The 25897-nt window shown below is 42.2% G+C and overlaps 2 protein-coding genes across 7 annotated transcripts in view; one reads left to right on the top strand and one right to left on the bottom strand.

The window, feature by feature from the left end:
• The window catches only part of LOC308324517 (trinucleotide repeat-containing gene 6A protein-like), a 57431-nt gene extending 37199 nt beyond the window's left edge, over positions 1–20232 (top strand). For all 6 annotated transcript variants that reach the window (XM_080776567.1, XM_080776568.1, XM_080776566.1 and 3 more), the window contains 14 exons: positions 445–522; positions 655–825; positions 2903–3022; positions 3691–3819; positions 4060–4134; positions 4934–5105; positions 5467–5616; positions 6293–6460; positions 7798–7938; positions 8690–8797; positions 9428–9661; positions 9819–9892; positions 11499–11638; positions 12930–20232. In XM_080776567.1, coding sequence (XP_080632693.1) covers positions 445–522; positions 655–825; positions 2903–3022; positions 3691–3819; positions 4060–4134; positions 4934–5105; positions 5467–5616; positions 6293–6460; positions 7798–7938; positions 8690–8797; positions 9428–9661; positions 9819–9892; positions 11499–11638; positions 12930–13281 — 2112 coding nt within the window. In that variant the 3' untranslated portion in view covers positions 13282–20232. The remainder of the gene's footprint in view (positions 1–444; positions 523–654; positions 826–2902; positions 3023–3690; positions 3820–4059; positions 4135–4933; positions 5106–5466; positions 5617–6292; positions 6461–7797; positions 7939–8689; positions 8798–9427; positions 9662–9818; positions 9893–11498; positions 11639–12929) is intronic.
• A 1396-nt stretch (positions 20233–21628) lies between these two features.
• dctn5 (dynactin 5) lies at positions 21629–25732 on the bottom strand. Its single transcript, XM_080776870.1, has 6 exons — positions 25570–25732; positions 25319–25387; positions 24923–25041; positions 24634–24745; positions 23833–23935; positions 21629–23586 (listed from the first exon to the last, which is right to left on the bottom strand). Exons 1-6 carry the CDS (start codon positions 25615–25617, stop codon positions 23489–23491), a joined length of 549 nt encoding a protein of 182 aa, XP_080632996.1. The 5' UTR covers positions 25618–25732; the 3' UTR covers positions 21629–23488.
• Between the last annotated feature and the right edge of the window lie 165 nt (positions 25733–25897).

The raw sequence follows: 25897 nt of genomic DNA, 5'->3' as shown, positions 1-25897 counted from the left end.
GTTTGTTTTTGTTTTAACAGTATCTTTTTTTTTTTTAAACTGTGCTCACACAAGTCAGTTTGACACATTATAACACATAATTATTTTCGTATGACTGTATGACAAGACTATGTATAAATTGGTTATGATGTTATGCTACATTGGTACAGTAATGGCCCTTAATTATCTGCACAACATACCTGATATATATATATATATATATATATATATATATATATATATATATATATATATATATAGGTGGCTGATATTTACTGTCACGACTGCCATTGATGTTCATAACGCACATGCACAGGATCTGAGCTTTGAAGTTTATTTTTCTTTTTCTGAGAAATGCCACTGCAAATCTTTAAGGGAAAACACAAGAAGAGAAAGACTAGCTCAAGCTACGCGGGTGGCATGTGTAGCTTAAAATGCTTACTGTCTGTCATGTTGTGTTTTTAGATGAACAAACCGGTGAACAAGCAGGAAGACTCCTGGATGAAACCCTTCATGAACCAGTTCAACAACATGAACTTCAACGTAAGTTCCGTCTTAGGGTCTCTTTTTCATTGATCTTTCTCTCCTTTCCCCCATTTCCCCCCGTCATTTGTGTGGTTGAGCATGCGATGCATCTCCCGTTCACTGTCTTGTGTTTTCCGTCGTCTCCTCCAGAGAGACTCTGCTGACGACTCCATGAAGCCCGGTGGTGGGATGATGCAGGACAAGCGCATGGAGGTGGGGGGTGGCATGGGAGACTTCGGTGGAGGCATGGGGAAGAACCCTGGGCCTCGGCACCAGCTCCACAAAGACTCCCCCATGGAACGCAGCTCTTACTATGACAAGGTACTGCAGCGCGAGGCCTTCTCTGCTAATGGTGTGTGTGTGTGGGAAGAAATGGGTCAGAGGCCCCCGCTTTTGTGAAGCTTCAGCGAATCCGCGCCACTTATAAGTACTTAAGATGCTAAAAGGGGGTTAATTTTTTTTTATACGTTATTTGCAGGTTAAGTTGACCTTCAGGACTTTGCTTGAAGGCTTGTCATTAAAAATTATAAAATTTGAGACTATTGAGTCCCTTGACCAAGACATTATCAGTGCAAAAACACTAACACTGATGATCAGTAAGACGATGTAGAGAAAATGCTAGATCTAAAGTAGGACTAGTGTGCGGCCATGTTGTGCAGTGGCTGCCTGGCTCCAACCTCTGTGTGCTGCCTCGGCTCTCTGCTGCCTCCCTGTGGCAGCTTGACACACCAGCATCATCATGGCTCTCAGTCTAGGTCAACGAAAGTGACGATTTATTTTGTATTACAGTTAATTGCCCCACAAGCCAGTATCTTTCGTTGTCTCTTTTATTTTTTATTCATTCGTTTATTTGGTCGGGACAGTGTATATTGATTATAAATGTAGTGTAAATATACCAGATTTAGCAAAACTTACAGGACATAGCATACAAATACCTAGTACATTTCAAACGTAATAAGACTAGTAAGAATAATAAATAAAAAACTATTAGATAAAACTATTATTAGGGTAGGTTTACTCTAATAATCTCTCTCACGCAGCATACAAAATAAATACACCTAAAATAATCATGAATGGTTGCAGCTTTGGTTTTCAAGCAACCATTTTTTCCAGATTGTATTTAAAAGAGGACAATCTAGCACATTCCCTTATATGCAGAGGAAGTCCATTCCATTTTACACAGCCCTGTACTGAGAGGACATTTTGGCCGAATGGTGTTTGCCGGTGCGTCACTTCGCAGTCTCCTCGAGTTGTTGCTCTTATCTGTCGTCTTAGGAGAACATTAAGCATTTGCTCCGGGCTGACTGATGAGCCGCTTCTTTCCACTTCTGCATTTCTTATAACGGTGCTGCTTCTCTTCTCTCTCCCCTTCCTCATTTCTTCTTTATACCTTATACCTTCTTTATACCTGTCTACCATGTCTTTCTCCTGTGCTTTAATCTCTTCTCCTTCCCTTTATCCTTCACCCATTGTCCCTTCTCTTTCCTCCTCCTTCCTCCCCCTCTCTTTACTGCTTGCTGTGCCTCTGTGCGTACCTCCGTGTCCGCCTCCCTCCCGCTTCGTCGCCCGGCTTCGCTTCCGCAGCTGTCCGCTCGCCCTGCAGCTTACGATAGCCCCGCCCCCGAGGAGCTCTCCTCCAATCAAAGCATGAGCTATCCTCCCCCTTCCAACTCTGCTCAGCCTATGTCCTGTCATGAGTCAGGGCAAGTTCCTGCCCATGCTGGTCCCAGGTCAGCTAGGCAGGTGAGTTTGGTAGGACACACCCCCCCCCCCCCTCCATCTCATTCACACAAGGGTTTTTTTCCCCCTCTCCCCATCAATTATTCCCCTTTAACCCATTTAGGCCTGACGTCGAGAAAAAAAGCCAAAAGTCTTACATTTTCTAAGATTTGTGCCGCATTTTCACGATTTTTCAAAAATAGCAGACCTACAAGCTAGCTTGTAGATGTGCTATTTTTCAATAGCTAAAGTATAACGTAATGCTTAAAACACAAACACAAAATGGGTTAATCCATCTTCATTTGTCAGCCATCTTTAAATGAGGTCTCTACTCTACCAACACACAACTTCAATATTTTGTCCACCTTATTGCACAAGGAACATTTCATTCCCCATTCTTTCTCTAGAGATGGAATGACAGAGCAAACGCATTTGTAGCGATTACTCTGCTCTCTGGCTGCAAGTGGTATAAATTAAAATGGGACGAGCCCAACTGTGATGTTTCCAGCTATGTAAAGGATCACAAACTTTCCATTACAGCCTAGAAATGCATGTACATTTCATGGAGCAATCGATTTCCTCATATTTGTTCTGTGTCTGAGGTGATTGAAGATCATATTAACGTGTGTGTGTGTGTGTGTGTGTGTGTGTGTGTGTGTGTGTGTGTGTGTGTGTGTAGAATGTAAACCCTATGATGGGTGGCAGCAGTGTAGCACAGGGCCGAGGAGGCCCCCAGAACCAAGTCCCCCCTCAACCCAACCTCCGCAACCAAGTGCCTCCACCCATCCTGCCCTCTCAGGTAATGTACCAGCACACTCCAGTGATAAGCTGCACCATTGGGCCCCTAAATTACCCGCTAGAAGTTGATGCTTGGGCCAAAATAATTCCTTCTCATTATGGTATATACCCAGAAACTATAGATTGCACCGGGTATACACATCTATATCTTGGTGTACAACCAAATTGGCTGCTGAAGTTTCATGTCGTTGATGTTGGGAATAAATGTTGTCTGTCCTAAATGGTTACTTTTCAGGAAATGTAAAAGTTAACCTGCGTTCCATTCGAGCAATGCACTGTAGTACATTTCTTCAGTTCTTCTTAACACGTTCTAAAATAGATGATCGATGCATCATGATGAGATGCATTGTGAGCTTGTAGATCTATTCCCGCTACTTGTGCGTGACTGTAATATGCCTGTAGATCTATTTTCACTACACTGTCGTATGACCAAGTATAACTTATTTACTTACTTACTAATGTATGGATAAAAATATGAAATATTGAGTTTCTGCCCGACAGCAATATAATAATGGGTATTATCTTTGGTAGGGTTTCATATAAATAGTGAGGCTCTGAATGTTATAGCCTTTAAAGCTATATAATACATTAAATGACAGTAGGGAAGGTGTGATGCCTGTGTTTATTTTTACTGCTGCTTTTAGTTGACATCAAGCCTTTTCTCCACAGGTCCCTCCATCCCTGCTGAAGTACCCCGGAGGAAACGGTGGTCTGAACCCCCTGTTCGGCCCCCAGCAGATGGCTGTCATCAACCAGCTCTCCCAGCTCAATCAGCTCAACCAGATCAACCAGTTACAGGTACACTTACACACACACACACACACACACACACACACACACACACACACACACACACACACACACACTATCTGTCCTACAAACAAATGAGATCTCTTTACAGGCACTTGTGAAGACATAAATAACGCATACGTGCACTTTGGGCTTTGTATACACCCTCATGTAATATGCAAACACAGTACAGTAGCTCCAACCTCGTGCTATATGGTGTCTTAACGCTCTCTCTCTCTCTCTCTCTAGCGTCTTCTTCTCCAGCAGCAGCAACAGAAAGCTCAGAATCAGAGAGCCATGCCTGTGGGCCGACAGACTGAACAGGTGTGTGTGTGTGTGTGTGTGTGTGTGTGTGTGTGTGTGTGTGTGTGTGTGTGTGTGTGTGTGTGTGTGTGTGTGAGCTTCTCCCAGAGGCGTGCTTGCCTGTGTGTTTCGGCTGGTATAGAGCGTCGCAGTCCCTCCCCCTTTCAGAACGACGAGTGGCCCAGGAAATGAATCCCAATGCATTTTGCCCATAGGCTTTTCTTAAAGTATTTATTTAAAGACGGTTACGCCGCGGACAAAGCCAACTCGGATCGTGACAAATCATGACAATGAACACAATATTTTGGGCCGATCAAATCATTAGAAAGAAGAAAATAAAGGAAGGAGACAACACTATTTGTTTTGTTTTTCTTCTTATAAATTATTTGATCGGCCCAAAACAAAGTGTTCATTGTAATGATTTGTCACGATCCGAGTTGGCTTTGTCCGTGGTGTAACCGTCTTTAAATAAATTAAGAAAAACCTATGGGGAAAATGCATTGGGATTCATTTCCTGGGCCACTCGTCGTTCTGAAAGGGGGTGGGACTGCGACGCTCTATTATGTTAGGTGTGGAAAATATTCTGAGATTACGCGGCTGCGGATGATTCTGCATCGATGCAGTGACACTACATAATCGAATAGAGAAAATGTAATTTGTCAAATCGAATCGTGAGGCCAAAGAAGATGTTCACCTCTACGCACATCTCTCCAGCCTGTCACTATACTTTACATGGAACACTTGTGATTGGATGTTCTTTACATGGAACACTTGTGATTGGATGTTCCGTCGTGTAACACCACCCCTCCTCTGTCCTCAGACTCGTCCTATTGGCTCGTCCCCGTCGATGATCCAGCCGCCACGTCACCTAGACCCATCCCTGCTGAAACAGGCACCTCACAAACCCTACTTGGACAACTACATGTCCCACAATGCCCCTGAGCTGCAGAAGGACCCCGCTTCCCTTGGCTCCTACGGCAACTTTCCTTTAGGTATATATTTAACCCATTCTGGGCCCCTTTTGGTGTTTTAAGCATTATGTTATACTTAAGCTAATCGTGAAAATGTGCCACAAATCTTTGAATATATATATTCTTTCAGATTTTCAGTTTTTAACTCGCATCTTTGCTTCTGGGTGGTCCCTGGAACAACATATTTTCAGATGGGGGTCGGCGGCATATTACATATAATTTTTGGGGTCCTTGACATCCTTGAACCACTGATATAGAAACATGAGGTTTTTCAGAAAACCTCAGGCCTAAATGGGTTAATTAATAATAATAATGATGAAATGAAGACTAATAAATCAAATGAATGACTAACGAAATGGTTTATTGATCTCTTCGCCTGCAGGCTTGAACTCTAACCTGAATGTATCCATGGACATGAGTGGTGGTTCTGCTGGTAATAACAGCGGTGGAGCTGTGAGCTACAAGGAGCCGCCCCAGTCCAGACTGAAGAAACTTTGGGCTACAGATCCTCTGGAGCAGAACAGCAAACCTGGTACAAAGTGCTTCACAAAATAATAAAGGAATGGGCTCTACGCACACACGGAATATCTCGTCCTACCTCCGGGCCGCTTCCCTATACTTCCTTCACAGGTGTTACCCGGTTATACTAGTTTACCCATTTTGGGTGGGAACCCCTTTTGGTGTTAGCAATAATGCTTTTTATGCTTTAGCTATTGAAAAATAGCATATCTACAAGCTCTTAGAGCTTGTAGATCAATTTTTTTTTAATCGAAGAACAACTGACATAGAAACAAGCTTTTTCAGAAAACTGTCAGGATGTAGAAGACATTTTTAGAATCTGATCTCATGGAACCAAATGGACCCTTACGGCTCCAAATGGACCCCTAACCATGTGTACACACTCAGAGTTACACACCCGTATGGGCACACTTTGAGACCCACTGGTGTTGCAGAATGTTTCCAGTGAGCCAACATGCTCACATGCAACCAGCAGCACCCCGACTCTGTTTGACCAGAACGGAACAGAGCCTTCATTAGTATCGTCGGTAAAGCCTGTGAAGGGAGTACGGAAGGGGCCCAAGTTCCTTTCCGAAATGGCGTGTGCCCGTTGACCGGTTGAGTCACCAGGGTGGCCTTATATTCTACTCCAACCACTGTGTTCTCCAGGGTAGCCTTATATTCTACTCCAACCACTGTGTGTTCTCCAGGTGCTATGTCGTCTGGGCTGCGTCTGGAGGACTCCCTCTACAATTTCCTGTCCCCTGACCCCACCCCCCTGAGTCCTCCCGGCCAATCAATGGGCTCGGTGGGCGACGGCTGGCCCCCCCGTGCCAACTCCCCCCCTCACCCTGGAAACGCCGTAGCCTGGCCCCCAGGTTTGTACGCACACACACACGCACACGCACACAGAAGTACACATGTGAGATGTATCGCTGGCACACATGATTGGAGCATGCATTTTGCATGCATCTATTCTCACATTCTCACTTTGCTGTTCTAGAATAAGATGAGAGGGTTTGTCCAGAGCTGTAATGCACAGTAAATTACTCAAGTGTTAATTTAACTCGGTGTACAAATGTTGGGTACAGGCTTTAGTTCCGACATACTATATTGGTCCGATTGCCATTAGACCGACAACCTACATTAAACCCTAAACTAACCATAAATTCATGTTTTCTTCAACTCTGTAATTGTCCATTTATCATGCATGTGGGTAAGGTACCTTTCACCCTAAACGTATTCTTTATTGCCGTTGTGGACATGACGGGGAAATAGTGAATCTTATGCAACAGAGGTGTTGTAAAAGTGTTTACATCTAGTGGTTGAATGTTGTCTATTGATGAGTATTTTACTGTGTAGCAGCCAGGCCAAGTAGAAATGTTGCAAATAATGAAAAAGAAACTAAGGCTGGTGAAAAAGGTTTAAACGCCTTTTTTTGAAGTGGCTAGTTCATAATGGAAGTTAAAAATGGTTATGCCGGCTGCTACGTGTGGGTTATCCCAATTTTGTTTAATTCTTTTCTGAACTAGCCACTTCAATAAAGGCTTTTTAAGACAGAAGAGTGCCATGGGTTTCTTTTTGAGTCGTGCCAAACCGCTCCAATGAGTGACCGAGGGTCTGACTGTGTACAAATCAAATCAAATCAAACTTTATTTGTATAGCACATTTCCAACGACCGAGGTCGAACCAAAGTGCTTCACATCACAGAGCATAAAAACATACATCGAGGCAAAAGAAGAGGATGGGAAGATAAATGAAAGCAAAAAATAAAAGGAAGGAAAAGCATTATATAAAAAACAAAAGGCAATTCCATAAGTGCATGGGAACATAGTACATAGGTACAGGTAGGCTATAAAGGCCACAGTAAACTTTAATTAGGAAACGCGACTGAAAAGAAATGAGTCTTTAGCAAGGATTTAAAAGTCTCCAATGACCGAGCTGAGCGAACATGAAACGGCAGGGCGTTCCAGAGACTGGGTCCGGCCACAGCAAAAGCACGGTCTCCTTTGGTCCTGAAATGAAATGTGTACAGTATCTGTCTGTCTGTAGTACAGCCTCAACAGCTGCATTTCCGCTGGGCCTTCGCTACACTTTTTGAACTTCCGAGCACCTCCTAGACCTTTTCCTTTTTTCTAGAGTAGAAATGTGTTGTGATTGTCTATAATTTGAGGATTATTTCTAACTTGGCTGTGTGTGTGTGTTTGTTCTACAGAGTTCCGGCCCGGGGAGCCTTGGAAAGGTTACCCCAACATTGACCCTGAGACTGACCCCTATGTGACCCCTGGCAGTGTCATTAACAACCTCTCCATCAACACCGTCCGCGACACAGACCACCTCAGGGACAGGAACAATGGTACCCCATACATCAATATGTCTATACGTTGACAAAATGGTTCTGTGGCAAAGACTTAATTGGTCTTGTCCGTGGCAAATGTTTTTTTTTTTTTACACACTATTATAATGTAAATCTTTTGATGAAGATCCAATGACTGAATGTCTCCAGGTTTTCTTCAGCATATGTATGTTTTTTTATTTACTATGACACTATGGCATATTAGGAGTCCACTAGTGCTAGCGGTTCTCACATGTTTTATTTGGAAGGACCCCTTAACTCAGAGTGTACAAATAGAACCAAATGGACCCGTTGGTTCCATTTGTACAATCATTCAGGCCTAGCTCTTTTGTGTTTTCTGGTATTTATTGTCCACTCATTTTGTATGTCTGTGGCAAAAGAATGGAATTCTAACACTAGCCGGCATAGCGATGACCCCTGATCCACCGCAGGAAAATGAACAATGGTGCTAACTGAACTAATGTGTTTATGTAAGACTTGCACCAATGGTGGACAAATAACTGGCACAGTGTAATGGCAAAAGTCTGTAGTTTGTCTGTTCTAAGCAGTCTGTTAAAAGTCAGCAACTGGCACCTTAAGCCTACCGTTAGTCAAATCAACTTTCTTCCACCACAGACCGACAGAACATAAATGTTAAGTTGACTGTATTGCGAGCTGTCCAACTGGTGGTCAGCAGTGGTCAGCCTCTATGCATGCAGGCCACGCTCGGTCACTAAAGTGCTTTGTCTGTGCTTTGTGTGTTATGTTCCAGGGCCATCCTCATCATTAAACACCACGATGCCTTCTACCAGTGCCTGGTCATCCATTCGTGCCTCTGGTCACAGCGGTTCCCTCACCAGTACAGCACAAAGCACTTCAGGTATGCAGAACACCGCTAAGCACGCCCTCCACTACGTCTCAGGGCTTTCACTTCTAGTGATTTTCACTAGTTGCCTAGTAGTTTACTAGTCGACTACCTATTATGCAAGTTTATTTTAATTTTTATCTGTACAATTAAAAACTGTGTACATTGGTGACTAACTAGAATCTAGCTGACGAACGAGATCAACTACCGGTAGTAGATTTACTAGTCGACTAGTTGAATAGTCGACTAGTTGCTTAAGCCCTACTACGTTTAGGGCTGCAACTATCAATTACATTCTTTCCATTGATGACTTTTTTGTAAAATAATCAAATAATTCCTTTTTTGGAGATTTTTAGTTTTTTAATACATGGAAAGAATTCAAATGGATTTCTATTATCGACTAAAACAATTTGATTAACTCGTGTGGGCATGATGCCCCCATTATAATATATTTACATTGTGCTTAGCTCACAGTCTTAACTTGAGTAAGTAAATGAGTGTGCAGGTATTGTGCGGTGTCTTTCGGGTTGGGTCATTTTGCGGTCACATAATAATGTTTTGAGTGTTCTATGCGAGTCATTTACACCCTAAATGTGGACAGATTCTGGGTTAACTCGTCCTGTTCTCCCCCTTCCACTTCTCCAGCCAGACCCAGTGAGTCCAAGTGGTCTCCCAGCAGTGGCCCCGGGTCCAACTCCTCCCTGGCCCATGAGCTGTGGAAGGTGCCCCTGCCTGCCAAGCCCCTGGCTGTGGCGGCTCCATCCAGGCCCCCGCCAGGCCTTACCGGACAGAAGCCCAACTCGGCCTCCTCGGCCTGGGGGGACAGCTCTGGCCTGAGGCTGGGGGGCTGGGGCGCCTCCGAGTCCCGATACACACCTGGTGAGTGTTGGGGGTGGAGTGGGAGGAAGGGTGCAAACACAAACTCAATGTGTACACACACGGTGTTGGTAAGCAGAATTCAGAACTGATGTTTTGGTGGAATTTGGACACAATACTGCTGCTATCAGTGAGCAACTTTTAACTTGTTTGCTTGCAGGTTCCAGTTGGGGTGACAGCAGCAGCAGCTCAGGGAGATCACAATGGCTCGTTCTCAAAAATCTCACCCCTCAGGTACACACTAGTGACACTACACGTACACACGTTGAGATTAAATTTGTCATGACTTTGTTTGTTCTTTAAGACTGTTTACTCTTATATCACTGTAGTAGTCATGTATTGATGCATGTGTGTGGCATCCTCCTCTCTCACACATACACACAAAAAACATGTTTCATATTGCTGTGGCCCCCTCTCTCTCGCTGTTGCTAGAGTGAGACTGAACTAGTAAAATCACATGGGCGCCCCCACAGCCACCACGTTTACACAGCAACGGCCCCTAGAGAGAAAATAAGTCCAAATAAAATATCAGATACATGCCTTCTGTTTAGATGGCAATGCCGTTATCGCCTGGCGTCTCCATGTAAACGGGCAAAATGGTGAATACGCAAAAAATGGGCTCACGTCGACTCACGTTTATTTCATTACTGCAGAGCCTTAGGCGATATTTGAGTTAAGTAGGATTAGCCTGGCCCAGCCAGCGTGCTTTCTGGTCTAGAGGGGCGGGTAGCGCATGGAGCTTGCGCTATATTGGTCAGTGAACCAATATGAGGGCCTGCCCCTTCCCTGGTTGAAAACAGCGGAGAAAGGTGACGTCATCATATTTCGAGCGACGCCCATCTGCAGGCTACTAAATAATAATGACTGTAAATAAAAGCCTGGGTAACGAGGCTAGGATGACTGTAATCATTCCCTCGCCACGCTCATCGTACGGATAGTGTGTATTGTGTTTGTAGTATTGTTTTACAATGGACAAGCAATAGTCAATGCATTAGTGTTAAAAATGCCCTAGCTATGCAGCAAATGGCTATAATAAATCCATCTTCATTTTTCCATTCACAACATTGCGAAATGAGGCGGGGGCATGTGTTTGAGCCAAGCGTCATCAGCGCAATCTTAGGCGATTTTTCAGTTTACTTAACGAGAACCATTTGGTGTTTGTTGATCATTGCCCTCCTTTGTCTGGGTGTATATACCGTATGAAATGTCTTATGCATGCATGTTTTACATAAAGTACGTTTAAGCATCCCTCTCGGGCTCTTAGTCAAGATTACTCCTTAACACCTTCCAGCATCCAAACATTTCTTCTGAAAGGGAGGTGTCATTCTGAGCTTTCGGGAAAGGCGGTCTCAAAGAAAATTCAGACGTTGGAAGGAGTTTGTGTAGGACTTAAATTTAGCCGTTGGAAAGTGGACAGAAAATCTCATAATCCAGCCTGTAGTTGACAGTAGAGATCTGTTTGAGGGCTAAAGTGGCAGACCAACTGTCATCGCCATCCTCAGAGCCCAGCCGCTAGTGGAGCTAAAAAAACACTTCTGCCTGAGTTGAACCCCTTTTGGTGTTGGCATTATGTTATGCTTTAGCTATTGAAAAATAGCAGATCTACAAGCTCATAGCGCACCACCGAGTGGCGCGCTTCGAGCTTGTAGGTCTGCTATTTTTTGAAAAATCGACTGACATGACAACCACTGACATAGAAACGTAGCTTTTTCACAAAACTGTCAGGATGTAGAAGACGTTTTTAGAATCTGATATCGGGTCAAAATGTGTTAAGTCTGAGCCGTCGAGGGACTTTTATCATAACTGTATGTATTTAATTATCATAATTGTGTGTTGTCAGATTGACGGCTCCACCCTGAGGACTCTGTGCATGCAGCACGGGCCCCTGATCACATTCCACCTCAACCTGCCTCATGGTACCGCCGTAGTCTGCTACAGCTCCAAGGACGAGGCCGCCAAGGCTCAGAAGAGCCTGCACATGTAAGGGCCGCGGGCGTGCACACACACACACACACACACACACACACACACACACACTCACACACGTCGGAACAGGTAGTTAAATAAGAAATCTCAGGGGGAAAGATAAATTATATAAAATTTTAAAAACGGTAATTTCTCTTTAAAATATATAATAATAATAATAAAACTTTATTTGTATAGCACCTTTCATGACATGAAATGCAGCTCAAAGTGCTTTACAGAGAAATGGAGGATAAAAGAAAAGCAAGGCAACAACATTAAAAACAAGCAGTAATGCAATACAGTGAGGACATGAATAACAAAAATAAAAAATAAAATATCAATTAAAAGCAATGTTGTAGAAGTGGGTCTTGAGCTGAGCTTTAAAAATGTCTACAGAGGCTGCCTGACGAAGGTACAGTGGGAGCTTGTTCCATGCCGACGGCCCGTAGAAGCAAAAAGCTGCTTCCCCGTATTTTTTAGTTGCCATTTTTTTTGGCAAAGCGAGCAGGCCAGCAGTGGAAGACCTTAGGGGGCGGTTTGGGACATATTTAGGCAGGCAGTCATGTAGGTAGGAAGGTGCGAGACCATTGAGAGCTTTATAGACAAGTAAAAGAATTTTAAAATCAATCCTAAAAACAACCGGAAGCCAGTGCAGTGATGCCAAAACTGGAGTAATATGTTCTCTCATCTTAGTTCTAGTTAAAACTCTGGCTGCTGCATTTTGGACAAGTTGTAGTCTGTCAGTTGTTTTCTTAGGCAGTCCTGAAAAAAGTGCATTGCAGTAGTCAAGCCGAGAAAAAACAAAGGCGTGGATTAGCGTTTTTGCATCGTCCAAGGACAAATAGGCTCTGATTCGTGCAATATTTCTAAGGTGAAAAAAGGCAATCTTGGTAACATGATTAATGTGTGAATTGAAATTCAATTCAGAATCAATAATAACCCCCAGGTTCTTTACTTTACTGTTACTTTCTACAGTCAGGTTACCAAGTCTGCTTATTATTGATTCTTTCTGCTCACTAGAACCGATTATGAGAACTTCTGTCTTATCCTCGTTTAGCTTGAGAAAGTTCTCACTCATCCAACATTTGATGCTAGACAGACAGGTCAACAGTATATATTTTAATATCGTGAACCTCATATCGTGATACGAATCGTATCGTAAGTTGAGTGAATCGTTACATGCCTACTTGATAGTGATGTAATTTTTAACTGCGTTTTGTGATATTGTCAAATATTGAATCGTTACCTGAACACACACACACACACACACACACACATTCTCAACATTTTAACTGTCTGTCTCCAGGTGTGTTTTGGGGAACACTACTATTCTGGCAGAGTTCGCCAGTGAGGAGGAAATCAATCGTTTCTTTGCACAAGGGCAGTCATTGGGCGCTCCCTCCTCGGGCGGCTGGCAGGCCATTGGCTCGTCTCAGAGCAGAATGGAACAGTCCCACCCCTTCCCTAGCCGTGTCCCCGAGCCCAGCCAATGGAACGGCAGTGATCTCCACAACTCCTCCCTCTGGGGCGGGCCCAACTATTCCACTAGCCTATGGGGGAGCCCCAGCGGCACAGAGGGCGGGAGAATCAGCAGCCCTTCTCCAATCAGCTCCTTCCTTCCGGTGGACCACCTGACAGGGGGCGGGGACTCCATGTGAGAACCGCCTGTCAATCAAACACCAGAGGAGGGGTCAGTAGAGAATCCTAACTAATCACCACGAAAAAAAGTTATAAAAACATAAAAAAATAAAAAAAAGTAAGTAGTTTAAAAAAACACAATGGCACTAGTTGGACTCTCTCACTTACAAGATGTACAAAAAAAAAAAAACGGGGTGTCCCCTGTGGAAAATAAGTTACGTTTCTCTCTCTGCACATATGTCCACTTTGTTTTAGCCCAAAAACATATCAGTCGGAATACTTGAATCATACAGGCCAATTCTATAATGTGAACGGATGGACATTCGCTTCCAGGTAGTGCTCTTTCAGACCGAAAACACAAAAAAAAGCTTCAATCAAGCTCATTATTATATTTTTGTTTCATTCATTCATGTTTATTTGAATTCCAATTCTTTTTATTCTTATTTTTAACTTTTTCTTTTTTTTGTTTTGTTTTTGTTTTGCGTTTGTTTGCTGACAATGTTGGAGTATGAGCTTTTTAACTTTGCACTGAATGTGGTTTTTTCTCAGTATATATAATCTGCAATATAGAGGGAGCAGCCAGTTTTTCCAGTGTAGCTGTTTACTCATTGAGGTCCTTACCGTGTGTATGTGTGTGAGCGTACATGTGTGCCTGAGTGACTGAGTGTGTGTGTGTGTGTATGTATGTATGTGTGCGCGCGTGCGTGTATGCGCTCCTCTCTGCCTTGGCACGCCTACCTTACTGCGTTGTCGTGGAGATCAAGATCAACAGATAGTTAAAAAGAGAAGAAAAAAAAAGCTGACTGAGGAGTATCTAATGATTAAAAGTGACATTAAAAAGTATTGCACCAATTTTGTGTTTTAAACTAAAGAACGTTGAGCTCTGCAGTGCAAAGGACTGTAGCCGCAGCTGGGACTAGCGAGCCCCGCCCACCCTACTGTAGGGGGGCGGGGCCTATCTAGCAAGCCCCTCCCGCCCGGCCCACCCCTGCTGGGCGGCACACCGGGAGGAGGGGAAGCAGCACTTTCAGAATAGGCTTTCAATGTTGTTTTGGAGGTGCCACACTGCAACCTCTTGTTTACAAGACTTAGGAGGAACAACGTGTGTTCATTCTTCCTTCATTTTAAAAGAGAAAATGGAATAAAGTTAAAAAGAAAAAGAAACGGAAAAAAAAAAAAAAAAAAGGAAAAAAAAGACCCCCAATGGAAGAAATTACATTGGGGAGGGGAAAAAAAAGATAAAATCTAAGAAAAACCAAAAAAAAAAAAAAAAAAAAAGTTTAAACTCTTATTGAGGATGAAGACGATGCTTTGTAAACTCTGGGAATTCGGATCAGTGTTTTTTGGCCATGGCGTTGGTTATTAGAACTATTCCTCTTATGTCTGCTAAATAACCAGCAATGGTTCTCAGGAAATCAAGCCAGTTCCTCCCCCTCTCCCTCCTCCTCCTCCTTGTAGTTGAATAAATTAATAAATAAAAACAACTACTACTCCTTGTAGGAAAGGAAAATCCAACTTTTAGCACTGAAAACTACGTATAGGTCTGTAAGTTTTTTCTCTGCCAAATAACTGCTTTAAGCTGGAAAAAGCTCGTCACACTGCTCCAATATGCTGTCTTTTAGAGAGGAGAACGGCGGACCGGTGGCCGGGTGCGAGGGAGAGAGAGAGCGGGGGAAACACTGTGGTAGATGAAGGGAGAGAAGAGGAAGGGTGGTAGAATCCTAGAATGCTCCCTCTCTCCGCTCTCTTCCGTCTCTCCGTTCCTCTACCCTTCCCTCGCTCCCTCCTTCCCCCGGCCTCCTCTCCCCATCCTCTGTTCCACTGGTGTTATAAACAAAACAAACAAGTCCCTCCCAGTGGGGGGAGTGTTATTATGTGTGACTGATGGACTGACTGACTCACGGACTGACCGACTGACCGACCGACCGACTGACCGACCAACTGACTGTACGGTGGAAATCTTACATCTCTGTCATACTTGTAAAACCAAGAGAAAGGTGAATTTGTATCTATGCATACTGTAGCCTCTCACAGCCTACAGGGGGGCGTTCTGTTTGGTTTCGTATTTTCTTTTCTTTCTTTCTTTCGTTTTTTTTTTTTTTTTTAATATTTCTCTCAATTTCCACGCCTCACAAAAATATTTTAAATGTTTCAGTAAGTAATTACAACACACAATGCGATATATATGACCGTGTATTTTTTGTTTCTCATTTTGTTTTTGTAATCGCTCTCATTGCCACAAATGGTGTTGGAGGGGGGAAAAAAGAAAGGTGAAAAAAATCATTTAAAAAAAAAAAAAAGTCATTTTGTTAAAAAGAAGTCATTTTGGTCGATGATGTTTTAACAGTGCAAAAGTCGTCCACATTTCATTGCCTTGATTCTACTTGTGTCCGAAGATGCAACCTACAAGTCAAGTGGCTTTTACCTGTTTACAAATAGAATATGATTGTATTGTTGTACTGTTTTATTTTGGGGTTTTTTGTGCTCATCTGAAGTTCCTGACCGTATGAATCTCGTCTGTACGTATGAATTATGTGTGCGAGTGTGTTAAGCTGCTCTGTACTGGCAGGTATGTGTGTGAGTTCCACTGCTGAAGTGTGTGTATTGGGTGGGTGGGGGGGGGATTACAGGGTGAATGTATTCCACCAGTGGTCACGGACAAGACAACCCATATGTCTAAGTAACATACCTTGATTTACCTAGTGACAACCAGTGATTGTTTTCAGTTCCCATGATGATGCACAACTTGTTGGAGAAAAAAAAAGCCTCAGAGGGCAAAAGCTCAAGACGTCAGCATTAGGCAAAGCCATGGACCTTAATTTCTTAAATTTGTTCTTCAATCCTTACAAAAACATTATATATATAAGTGTATATATATATATATTGTTTTGAAGAAGCTGTCTTTTTTTCTTCCTCCACTAGTTCACTCAAGACGTAGCGGAGCCGGAGACATTTGCTGTCGTTTTTTAAAAACGTTATGTTTTGTTTTTCTCTTTGAAGTTTAGCCGTGAATATTTCAAAGGACTTCAGAGCTTAATGTGGATCTGAGACGTTGACTAAAACCTTGAGTATTAGATAGACTTGACAGTGGTGTGTGCCAGTATTGAAGCGCTCTCTACCAAATAAGAATTCAATCAAACAAAATGCGATTGGTTTACTTAATTCCACATCTCTTTGCTTAAAGAATATATTTCTGTCTCTACTTGTATTATGATTCTATTATTTTTGTTTTGTTTAACAGCTGTTATTAGCGAAACATTGGAACCATGTCTTTTTTATATATATAAAACTTTATTGAGAAATTGAACTGAGGAGCCTTGGATTTTGCACTTGGAGGATTGAAGGCTACTAGGCAGAGTAGAGAGGATGTTGCGTTTTGTGAAAGGGGAGACTGACGAGACAAGACACAGTTGGTTTAAGCCTGTCCATCTGTTTGTTTTGTGAGGATATCGGTGTACTTCGGCTTTTTACAACTGGTCTGAGGAGAAGGTATGCTTGTGTACTGTGACAGGGGTGTGTGTGTGTGTGTGTGTGTGTGTGTGTGTGTGTATACATGTAATAGACATGAGTGTGTGTTTGGTGACGACAGCATTGAAAATGGAGAACATGACATGGTGCTTTGTCAGTCCAGAGTGTTAGGAGTGCCAGGAGTTTGTTCACGGGTGTTGACCTGCCTGTAGTGGTGTACTTCGGCCATCATACCTGGACCACACAGTAGATGAAATATTTCAATTATATTTTTAAACTACCTGAAGCAGTGTTAAATTTTACCTTCCCGTCTGCCTCATAACTTTAAGTGGTAACGATGCTAGAGAAAGGAAGAATACATAGTGGCTTTTATAATGTAAAAACAAAAGTAGGTTCAGCAACTGTTTGGTCCAGATCTGGTTGCCATGGACTGGTCTTTGTCAAGGAGATGCTTGGCTTGGAGGTAAGGGCTGTTGTGATTGGTTCGTGGCGTGACTCAGGTGAGGGCTTTAGACTTGCCATAGGTTGGTTACTGCCAGCTTCAAGGACAGAGTTAAGCTTGCTTTGGTGTCGTATCCAGGATCAGCCCAGGCCTACTCTTTAAATGATAACCTTTAAAGGACCACTTCACCACTTTTCAACCTATCTTCATATAATTGGTCCTCACAAATAATCATGAAAAAATGGAAAATAGCACAATTTTTTTCTACCCAGTCAGTCTCATACGAAGGCTGTGGTCAGAAACCGTCTTCCAGTGACATCGATGGGGAATACAAGCTAATAGAAACTGCTGGCTTTCTAGTCCTGAAGAGTTGCAATGCGAAAATGGAAGCCATCGTTCTCACGATAATGAAAATCTAAAAACAATTGTAAAAAAAATCTTTAAAAGAAAATCTGCCTGATATCACTGGAAGACAGTTTCTAAACTGCCCACAGACCTCCTATGAGACACAGACTGAGTAGAAAAAGATCGTGCCATTTTTTCCATGATCATTAGTGGGGACCTATTATATGAAAATGGGTTGAAAAGTGGTGAAGTGGTCCTTTAAATATAGAAAATGCCAGATCAACCCTGAGGCAAATGAACCCCACGATTTCTAATCTGTTCACCTTGTGCTTAATTAAATGTTTATGGCAATAAATCTCTGTTGGTGTCATTTCTGACCCAGCCAGTATATAACTGACCTCCAGCAAGCAGCTATGGATCCTGCGTTGCTCTGCTCTTAGAGAAGGGATAAGCGGTGTCCGTTAATGGTCTGGTTCTCCAGGCCGGAGATCTGTGACTCTTGAGAGTACAACGGGTTAACTCTAGGACATCAATCTACACTGTAAAATCCACAGGGTTAATCCATTTATCTTGGGAGACTGTACACATGGGACCCAATGGACCTGTAACGGGTCCATTTGGTCCGCCTTGTACACTCATTACAGACCTGTACTGTATGCAAGAGTCCATCTGGAAACTCTGGTTCTCAGTGTCGGGTCTGGGGACTACCGGTGTGTTAATGGATTATCTAGTAGTTGATTGTTTACTGTAGTGGTCTCACTCTCCTTCCCTGTCTCGTCAAAACCAGCCTTATACAGACGGTGTGTGTTAGTGTGTGTGTGTGCGCGCGCGTGTATGTGTGTGTGAACTCACTGTCATGCCAAATCGAAAATGGAGGGTGAGAAAGAGGAAAGGGATTGTTAGATCTTTTTGTGTACGTTATGCGTGGTGTGTGTGTGTTTTATGTATGCGTGTTAAAAAGCTGGACAATATATAATGCTTGAAAAAAAAGTCATTTGCAAAAGGATGATGTGAGGAAAACCTTTTCAGTAAATGAAAAACTAAAACAAAAAAAACACCATGAGCAATGTACAATCCCCCCACTGCTGCCTAGCAGCTTCCCTATAGGGCCAGGAGAGGGTAGGGAAGGAAGGAAGGAAGGGGCGGGAAGCTGGCCGGTGATTACTATACTACTTTTAATATTTAAGAAAAATGTCACTCTTTTTTTTTTTGCTTTCTTATTCTCTCTTGATATTATCCTGTGAGCAAATACTATATTATGTACGAGTATGCGTAAGACCACACCCATGTCTATTAAGATAACAATGGTTCCTGCTGTTGATCAAAGCGCTAAAGGCTATTCACTTTGTTTGTCGTCGTTGCTGTTTTTCGGACTATACAACAAAACTGTGAGGATTTGCCGTATTATTTTTTTTCTCGTTTATTTTGTCGGTTTTACATTTAGTATGAATACACACAAAACCCAGAAAAGCTTTAGTCTAACCAGCACAAAGACTTGGGGGCACGGGGAGGGTGAGGGAGGAATGAGTGGGGGGGAGGGAGGGTGAGGGAGGAATGGGGGGGGGGGGGGGGCAGGGGTGCTCAGAGACTATGCAGTGGAGTGTTTGAAACCCAGGCTTCCATGTCCACCTTGGGTTTTCCTTTTTTTATTTTTTGCTTTCTCTAAAGATCCCAAAAAGGAAAAAGAAAAAAAAGTAAAGTCAGAAAATGCCTAGAATAAAATATAAATCAATTAAACCTGACATTTGAGATGGAATTCCCAGTAATATTCCTCAATCTGAAATGTGTTGTGCCATCGTTGAATCTTAACCATAACAATAATAATGATGATGATAATAATAAACTGAAAAGACAAAAAATAAAAAAACTGCCTAGCAAACCATCAGGCCAGTTGTAGCAGGAGTGGAGGAAAAGGTTAAGATTTGCAAAGTCCTTATTTTTCTTCACAGTGCACCTCCCTGTCCACCAGATGGGAGGGACACCAGTGAAATGGCAAATTTTACACAAATACAACTCCTTTTTATATATAGAGATTCTATCAGTCCAGTGTGTAGTTGGATCACCTGTAAAACCTATTATGCACATTGCTTTGGGAGACTGTTGAAACTATATAATAAATCTATATATATATCTATCTATGAATACAAATGTACAATGTCTATAATCAGTGAGCGGGGGCTCCTCTTCCTCCCTTACAAACTGAAAAAAAAAAAACAAGACAGGAAGTACCTTTTTTATTTTCAAAATGTCTTCCTTGGGTCATCTTAATGGATTTTATCTTAAACTTGGGGGTGGGGCGGGGGCGGGAAACTGCACTTTTTGAAGGACAATCTTTATTTGTATGGGTATTAAAAAGAAACAATTTGACAAAACAAAGTCGCCTGATTATTACAAGTTATAGAAACCGACTCCAGTGTGCTCTAATAATGAATGTCTCCTCTGATGCTGTCTACTTTGGTTTATTTTTGTTTTTATTTCATTTTATCTTTTTATTTTTCTTCCTTTTGTTGCTTGGTTTGTTTTATTTTTTCTCTTTGTTTTTCTTGATTTTAGTGCTCTTATAAGAACCTGTGCTAAGGTGTAGAAGTAGTAGGTAGTAGGTCTTCTGTTGGCTGTACTCGTAGACTGATAACTGTTTGTAACCCGCTGGCCGTGCGTGGCCAGCATACAAAGCTGTATAACATGGGTACAACCCTCAATAAAAGACTAACAGTGAGCCAATGGTCCCTGCCTTGTGTCTTTCAATTTGTCCTTTTGTGTTCTATTGACACTGTTCTCTCTAGGTCGTCCTCAGACGAGCCCTCCATCGTCGTTTCCAGTCATCCCGGTTCTCCATACATCTGACCAGTTCGTTGGTACTTTGCGCTCCTGCGTCGTTCTTGAGTACATCCACGTATGTTAGCGTTGGACGTCCTCGTGACCGGTGCCCGTGCGTTGGTTCCCACAGCACTAGTTTACTGGCTGGCAGCTCTTGGTGTCTTTGGCAGTGTCCTGCTAGTCTCATTCTCCTGGCTGCTATTTTCTGGGTCACCCTTGGCATTCCATCATACAGAGTTGTGTTTGTAACATGTGTGCTCTTATTGATGTTGAGTACTGCCCGCAACATTCTGGTGTAGCACCCATCGAGAGACTTCTGCAGGGTTGGCTTCAAGGTCCAGCATTCACTGCCATATAGGAGAACGGACTCTACCGTTGCGTAGAAGAAGCTTAGTTTGGTTTGACGGGGGAGGTTGGAGTTCCATACACTGGCCATGCCGTTTAGGGCCCTAATTGTTGGTGCTAATCAATTAAATTAACCTGCTAGTTAACACTAGGGATTTGGGTTAAATTTCAGTGATGTACTCTCTCTATATGGTCAATGTTTTAATGTCATTTCTGATTAAATGTGTATGAATTAATTATGCATGTAATCCTGCTTTGAATTTATACATCCCCTAATTTTCAGTGTAATGGCAAGGGGATTAAGGAAAATTATCTATGTAGTCACTCATAAACCTACAATAATAAAGTATTGCTTTAGTTATGGAACTTTGAGATTGCACTTGATCTAAGGCAGTGATACTCAACCTCAGGCCCGCGGGCCACATCAGGCCCGCGGGACCATTATGACTGGCCCACCAATGAAAATCTAAAAAAAAGAAGAAAACAAAATCTGGAAAATGAAATAAAAATAAATAAATCTGAATGAAGTTATCTTTAATTACATTATTATAAGTAATACTATTAGAGTTGTACTATTACTCAAACGAAAATAAAAGCTTTTGGGGGGGGAGATGCAATGCAAATGAAAGACATATACTGTGTATCCCTATTCCCTGACATAATTTTATAGCTAAACGGACAGAATTCTATTTTATTTGAATGATGAAACCCAGCTGCCATTAATAGTTCGAAATGGAAATTGCGGAAATGGAGGAAATTGTAATTGCGGAAATGGAAATTGTGGAAATGCGGAAATTGCGGAAATGGTAATTGCGGAAATGGAAATTGAGGAAATTGCGGAAATTGCGGAAATGGTAATTGCGGGAATTGCACAGGTAAATCTATTTGAGTATCCCTGATCTAAGGAGACAAAGATTCATATCGGGCAGATTTTCAAAGTATTTTTTACTGTATGGTGATGTCTTGGCTATTGTTGATGACAGAACATACAGGCCACAACTGTACAAGCACAACATATCACTGCATAATCGACTTGAACACGTGGTTTTAAATAATTATTTTCTGGTATAACCAAGTTAGATCAACATGAGTCAAGTGAAAAACGACCAAGTAATAACTACTGACTAAACAGTAAACAGTTCCTTCGTTGTCTTAATGTGTACACATGTTGGCCAAATGAAATATATGGATGGGAGTTATTCAGGTGGACAGTCTGTATAACCCACCGTCATAAACTCATGTAAAAGAAAACTCACTTGGGAAACCACATCAAACAGGCATTGTTGCTGACATTTGGTCCAAAGATGAATACCTAAGTGTTCCAACACTCCTCAACCACCTCCACTCCTCGCCTCCTATCCTTCCTCATCTCCTCTCCTTCACACAGAGCTAGCTGTCTACGAACTGAAGAGATGTGCACGTGCGTGTAGCCACACATTTATGTATTTTATATATATCATTTTTTAAACTACACTTAAAGGTTATCAGATTTGTCTGGATTGAAATATAGTTTAGCATTGTCCCAGTCAGTATGTTTTATTCCAAACCATAATATGGTTTGGAATAGACTGTTTAAGCATATTATGCTTAAACAGTCTTTTCAAAGAAGAACTGAATCGTGAACAGCCGATCTTAAGAACTCTGCGTAATTATTTACTATTAAACCCTACATATTAGTACTTGAGTGCCCACCTTTTGCAACAACACATTTAAGTCTTTTTGGGTAAATATCTACTAGGTTTGCAAAGTTTAGGAGTGATTTTTTTCCCTATTCATGGCAGACTTTCTGTAAAATGGAAATCTGGACCTTGATTTAGCTTCTGTAGGACATTTTCCTTTTTGTCGTTTTGAACGTTGACCAAAAGGCCCACCTTGATCTCATCTGACCATAAAACATTGTCCCACCTGGGTCAATTTGATTCTTTTTTGGCAAACTCCACACATGCTTTAATATGGTTGTTCAGAACAAATTGTTCTTTTGTCCAAGCTGTGCCTCCATTTCCTCAGTATTGGTCCAACAGTGCTCGCTGGGAATCTGGAATAAGGTGTCCTACATGCATGTATTTTGTAGCCTTTATCTCCACATTCTTAAAAATGTTCATTGGTCTTTATTTCTTCACCATTCATTTATATTCAAAGTATAACAGAAAATATTAGCCATTAGCTAAAGCCAATTGTGTCCTTGTTTTCATAATTGTAAACTTGGTGCCTCGAGAGCAGGTGCATACAATGCATCATGTCACTTAAATTGTTACATTTGAGGGTCAGTCTTTTCAAATATAATATTACACAGAACAAAATCACAATGTATCATTTGTAATTCATACAAATCTGATAACTTTCAAGGGGGTTGAATGTATGTGGCACTGTAAGTGAAATTTCAGTCAAGATGTTCACATGGTGTACATATAGTATACCTTCCTACAGCTGGCCTGTTCCAGTCTGACCTGAGGCTCTTTATCTCCCTCTCACTTACACTGCCAAAAAAAAGCAGGAATGCTGAATAAATTATCAAAAAAGGAAAAATAATGTTTATGGGAACAAGCCCATATAAATTGATTATAATTATCTTTCCATTTTTACTGTGGCTTTCTCATACACAACAATAACATGTTATAACAATGAGCAAAATAACAGCTTTGCCACTGTATGCTCTTGTGAGGGTCTTTTTTTTTCTCTTTCTGCCAGGACGAGAAACTAGAGCTCAGGGTAGTGAAGGAGAGGAGATGAGTTCTGGAATAGTCCGCATCAACTGACAACAGATCCCCACCTCGACCAAGGGGTGGGGGTCGAAGGTTAGGGGGCGGGACTTAGATCTGGCTGAGGGGTAGAAACTTCTGGTAGTAGCTCTTGGTCACGTCGATCATCAGCTCCTGAGTGCACTCTGGGAGCTCCCCTGAGAAAAGACCTGAGAGTGAAATGAGTAGCAACAGGAGGGTGAGATAGACAGGAGAAAATGGAGGGAGGTGAGAAAAAGAACAGAGGAAGGGAGGATGAGGGGAAACGGACAAATACGGCGATGAGCAGGGAGAACGACAAAAGGTAAATGGCTAAATAAAGCTAAAGGCATCTTGCATGACTTTCTTCAGCGTCTGTTGTAATATCGCCACTTTCTGTCAGTGCGTGTGTGTGTGTGTGTCTCTGCTGTTCTGACCTGGGCATCCAGCGAAGACGGTGAATGGTGGGACAACGGTCTCAGGAGGGAGCACAGTGTTGTCTAAGATCTTACAGCAGTCCTTCAGCACACACCGGCGACCCTGGAGACGACACCACACAAACTTGTTTAGACCATAGATTTGTCACTGTTGTGTTGACAGTCTCGATGAGTTCATGCCCTACACTTCCAGGCTAATCCTGTTATTTTCAGTGTTTTAAATTGAATACAATTTGTTCCAGCATGACCAGTTCAAATATCTCTTCACTTAACTTCCATATATTTCAAATTACAATTCAACGATTGTGTAGACACTAGACAGTGATACACTCACTATACAAGTTGAGTTAGCTGTCCCCTTGATGTTGTGCCATTGCTACAGGCAAGAAAACATTAATCTATGATGTGGTGTGACTGCCATGTGACTGCTCTGTGGCCTCAGGCACAGGGCACAGAAAGGTCTGTCTGTAACAGTGGCTTTTAAGCTTTGTCTCTCTATGTCTCCGTGTTTAACCATTTAAACCCTATCCTTGGTTGACCAGAGGCCCTCATGCTCTATACTGGTGACTTTGTTTTTGCGCAACATTAAATATCTTCGCTGAAAATAGGCGATTGACAAGCGTGTCGATCTGCTATTTTCTGAGATAGTTTTCCCCAGAAGATAGGGGTTTAAGTGGTTAAGATTTGTGTGTGTGTGTGTGTGTGTGTGTGTGTGTGTGTGTGTGTGTGTGTGTGTGTGTGTGTGTGTGTGTGTGTGTGTGTGTGTGTGTGTGTGTGTGTGTGTGTGTGTGTGTCACTCACTATGACACAGTTCTTGCCGATGTGGACATAAGAGCCTATTTGGGCTGCATTGACCACACAATCCTCCTCTATGAATACGTGGTCTCCAATATGCAGGGGGAAGAAAGCCACTCTGGAGAAGAGGAGGGAGGGAGTGACAGACAGAGAGAGGGGGGAGGCAGGTCCGGCCTCAATGTAATCATGGGCACATGCAATAAATAAACCATCAAAGATAATTAACCTGGGGTGGGGTGGTGTGTACAGTAACTGAACATATTGGACTGTGTGGGAGAAAAGAAAAGTCACTCACCCTTTGCTGAACTTTTTGAAAGGTGGCCGGATAACACTCCGGCTCTTGACAACACAATGTCTGCCCACCCTGACATTAGCTAGATCTCCCCTAATGATGCAGTCATTCATTACAATAGTCTGGAGGTGACAAAGTACACACACACACACACACACACACACACACACACACACACACACACACACACGTCTCAATATGAATTAGCTAGGAGTACATTCATTATTTTTTGGCTCACAGTAACTTACAGGTGCATTTTGGTTCCATTTTTAGACTCAAGAGTTACAAATCAGATGATTTTTTAAAAATTGTACAACACAATTGTAAAGCTTTACACTTATATGTATACATCATTTAAGCACCTACCATATATCATATAAAATACACATTCTGACTCACTTTGCCATTGAGGACAATGTTCTGACTCCCACACAACACAGATTGTCTGCTGACTTTGTTGCCAGAAGCCTGCAATGAGGAGACAGTGATGATCAACCATCTAAACTGAGCAGAAACATTTGAGCTATTTAACGAGTTCTCTTTCTGATAATGAATGGATAAATGCCGTATCCAGGCTTTAGCTAACGCCAACTAGCTCGTAGCGTTAGCAAGTAGTAGCTTAACAATGGTTTAATGCAATATTTACGTACCGTTTCTATATATTCCGCTTTGTTATACAGTATTTCAGACAATTCCATGGTTGTGGGTTTTAGATATGCTTTCTAGAGAGGCAATAATGCTGCGAATCATTGGATTTTAATCAGAATTGTGCGTAATGTTTTGCTCTGCAGAACTGTCAACCGCTCCCTTCTCTCCGACTGGCAGGATTAGATGTAGGTTGACAAATCATCGTTTGTTTGTTGTTATATTACTGTCACGGTATTGTTTCAAACAATACTGCGTAATATTTCATGGAAATGATGTTATTATAAGGATACGTAACTGATCAACGAGCAACACATGTGAAATAACAGATCA

Source organism: Protomyctophum bolini, assembly GCF_963924005.1.
Source record: "Protomyctophum bolini genome assembly, chromosome: 11".
Classification (NCBI taxonomy): domain Eukaryota; kingdom Metazoa; phylum Chordata; class Actinopteri; order Myctophiformes; family Myctophidae; genus Protomyctophum; species Protomyctophum bolini.
Note: the sequence above shows the minus strand (reverse complement) of the source record. Positions and strands in the feature narration are given on the sequence as shown.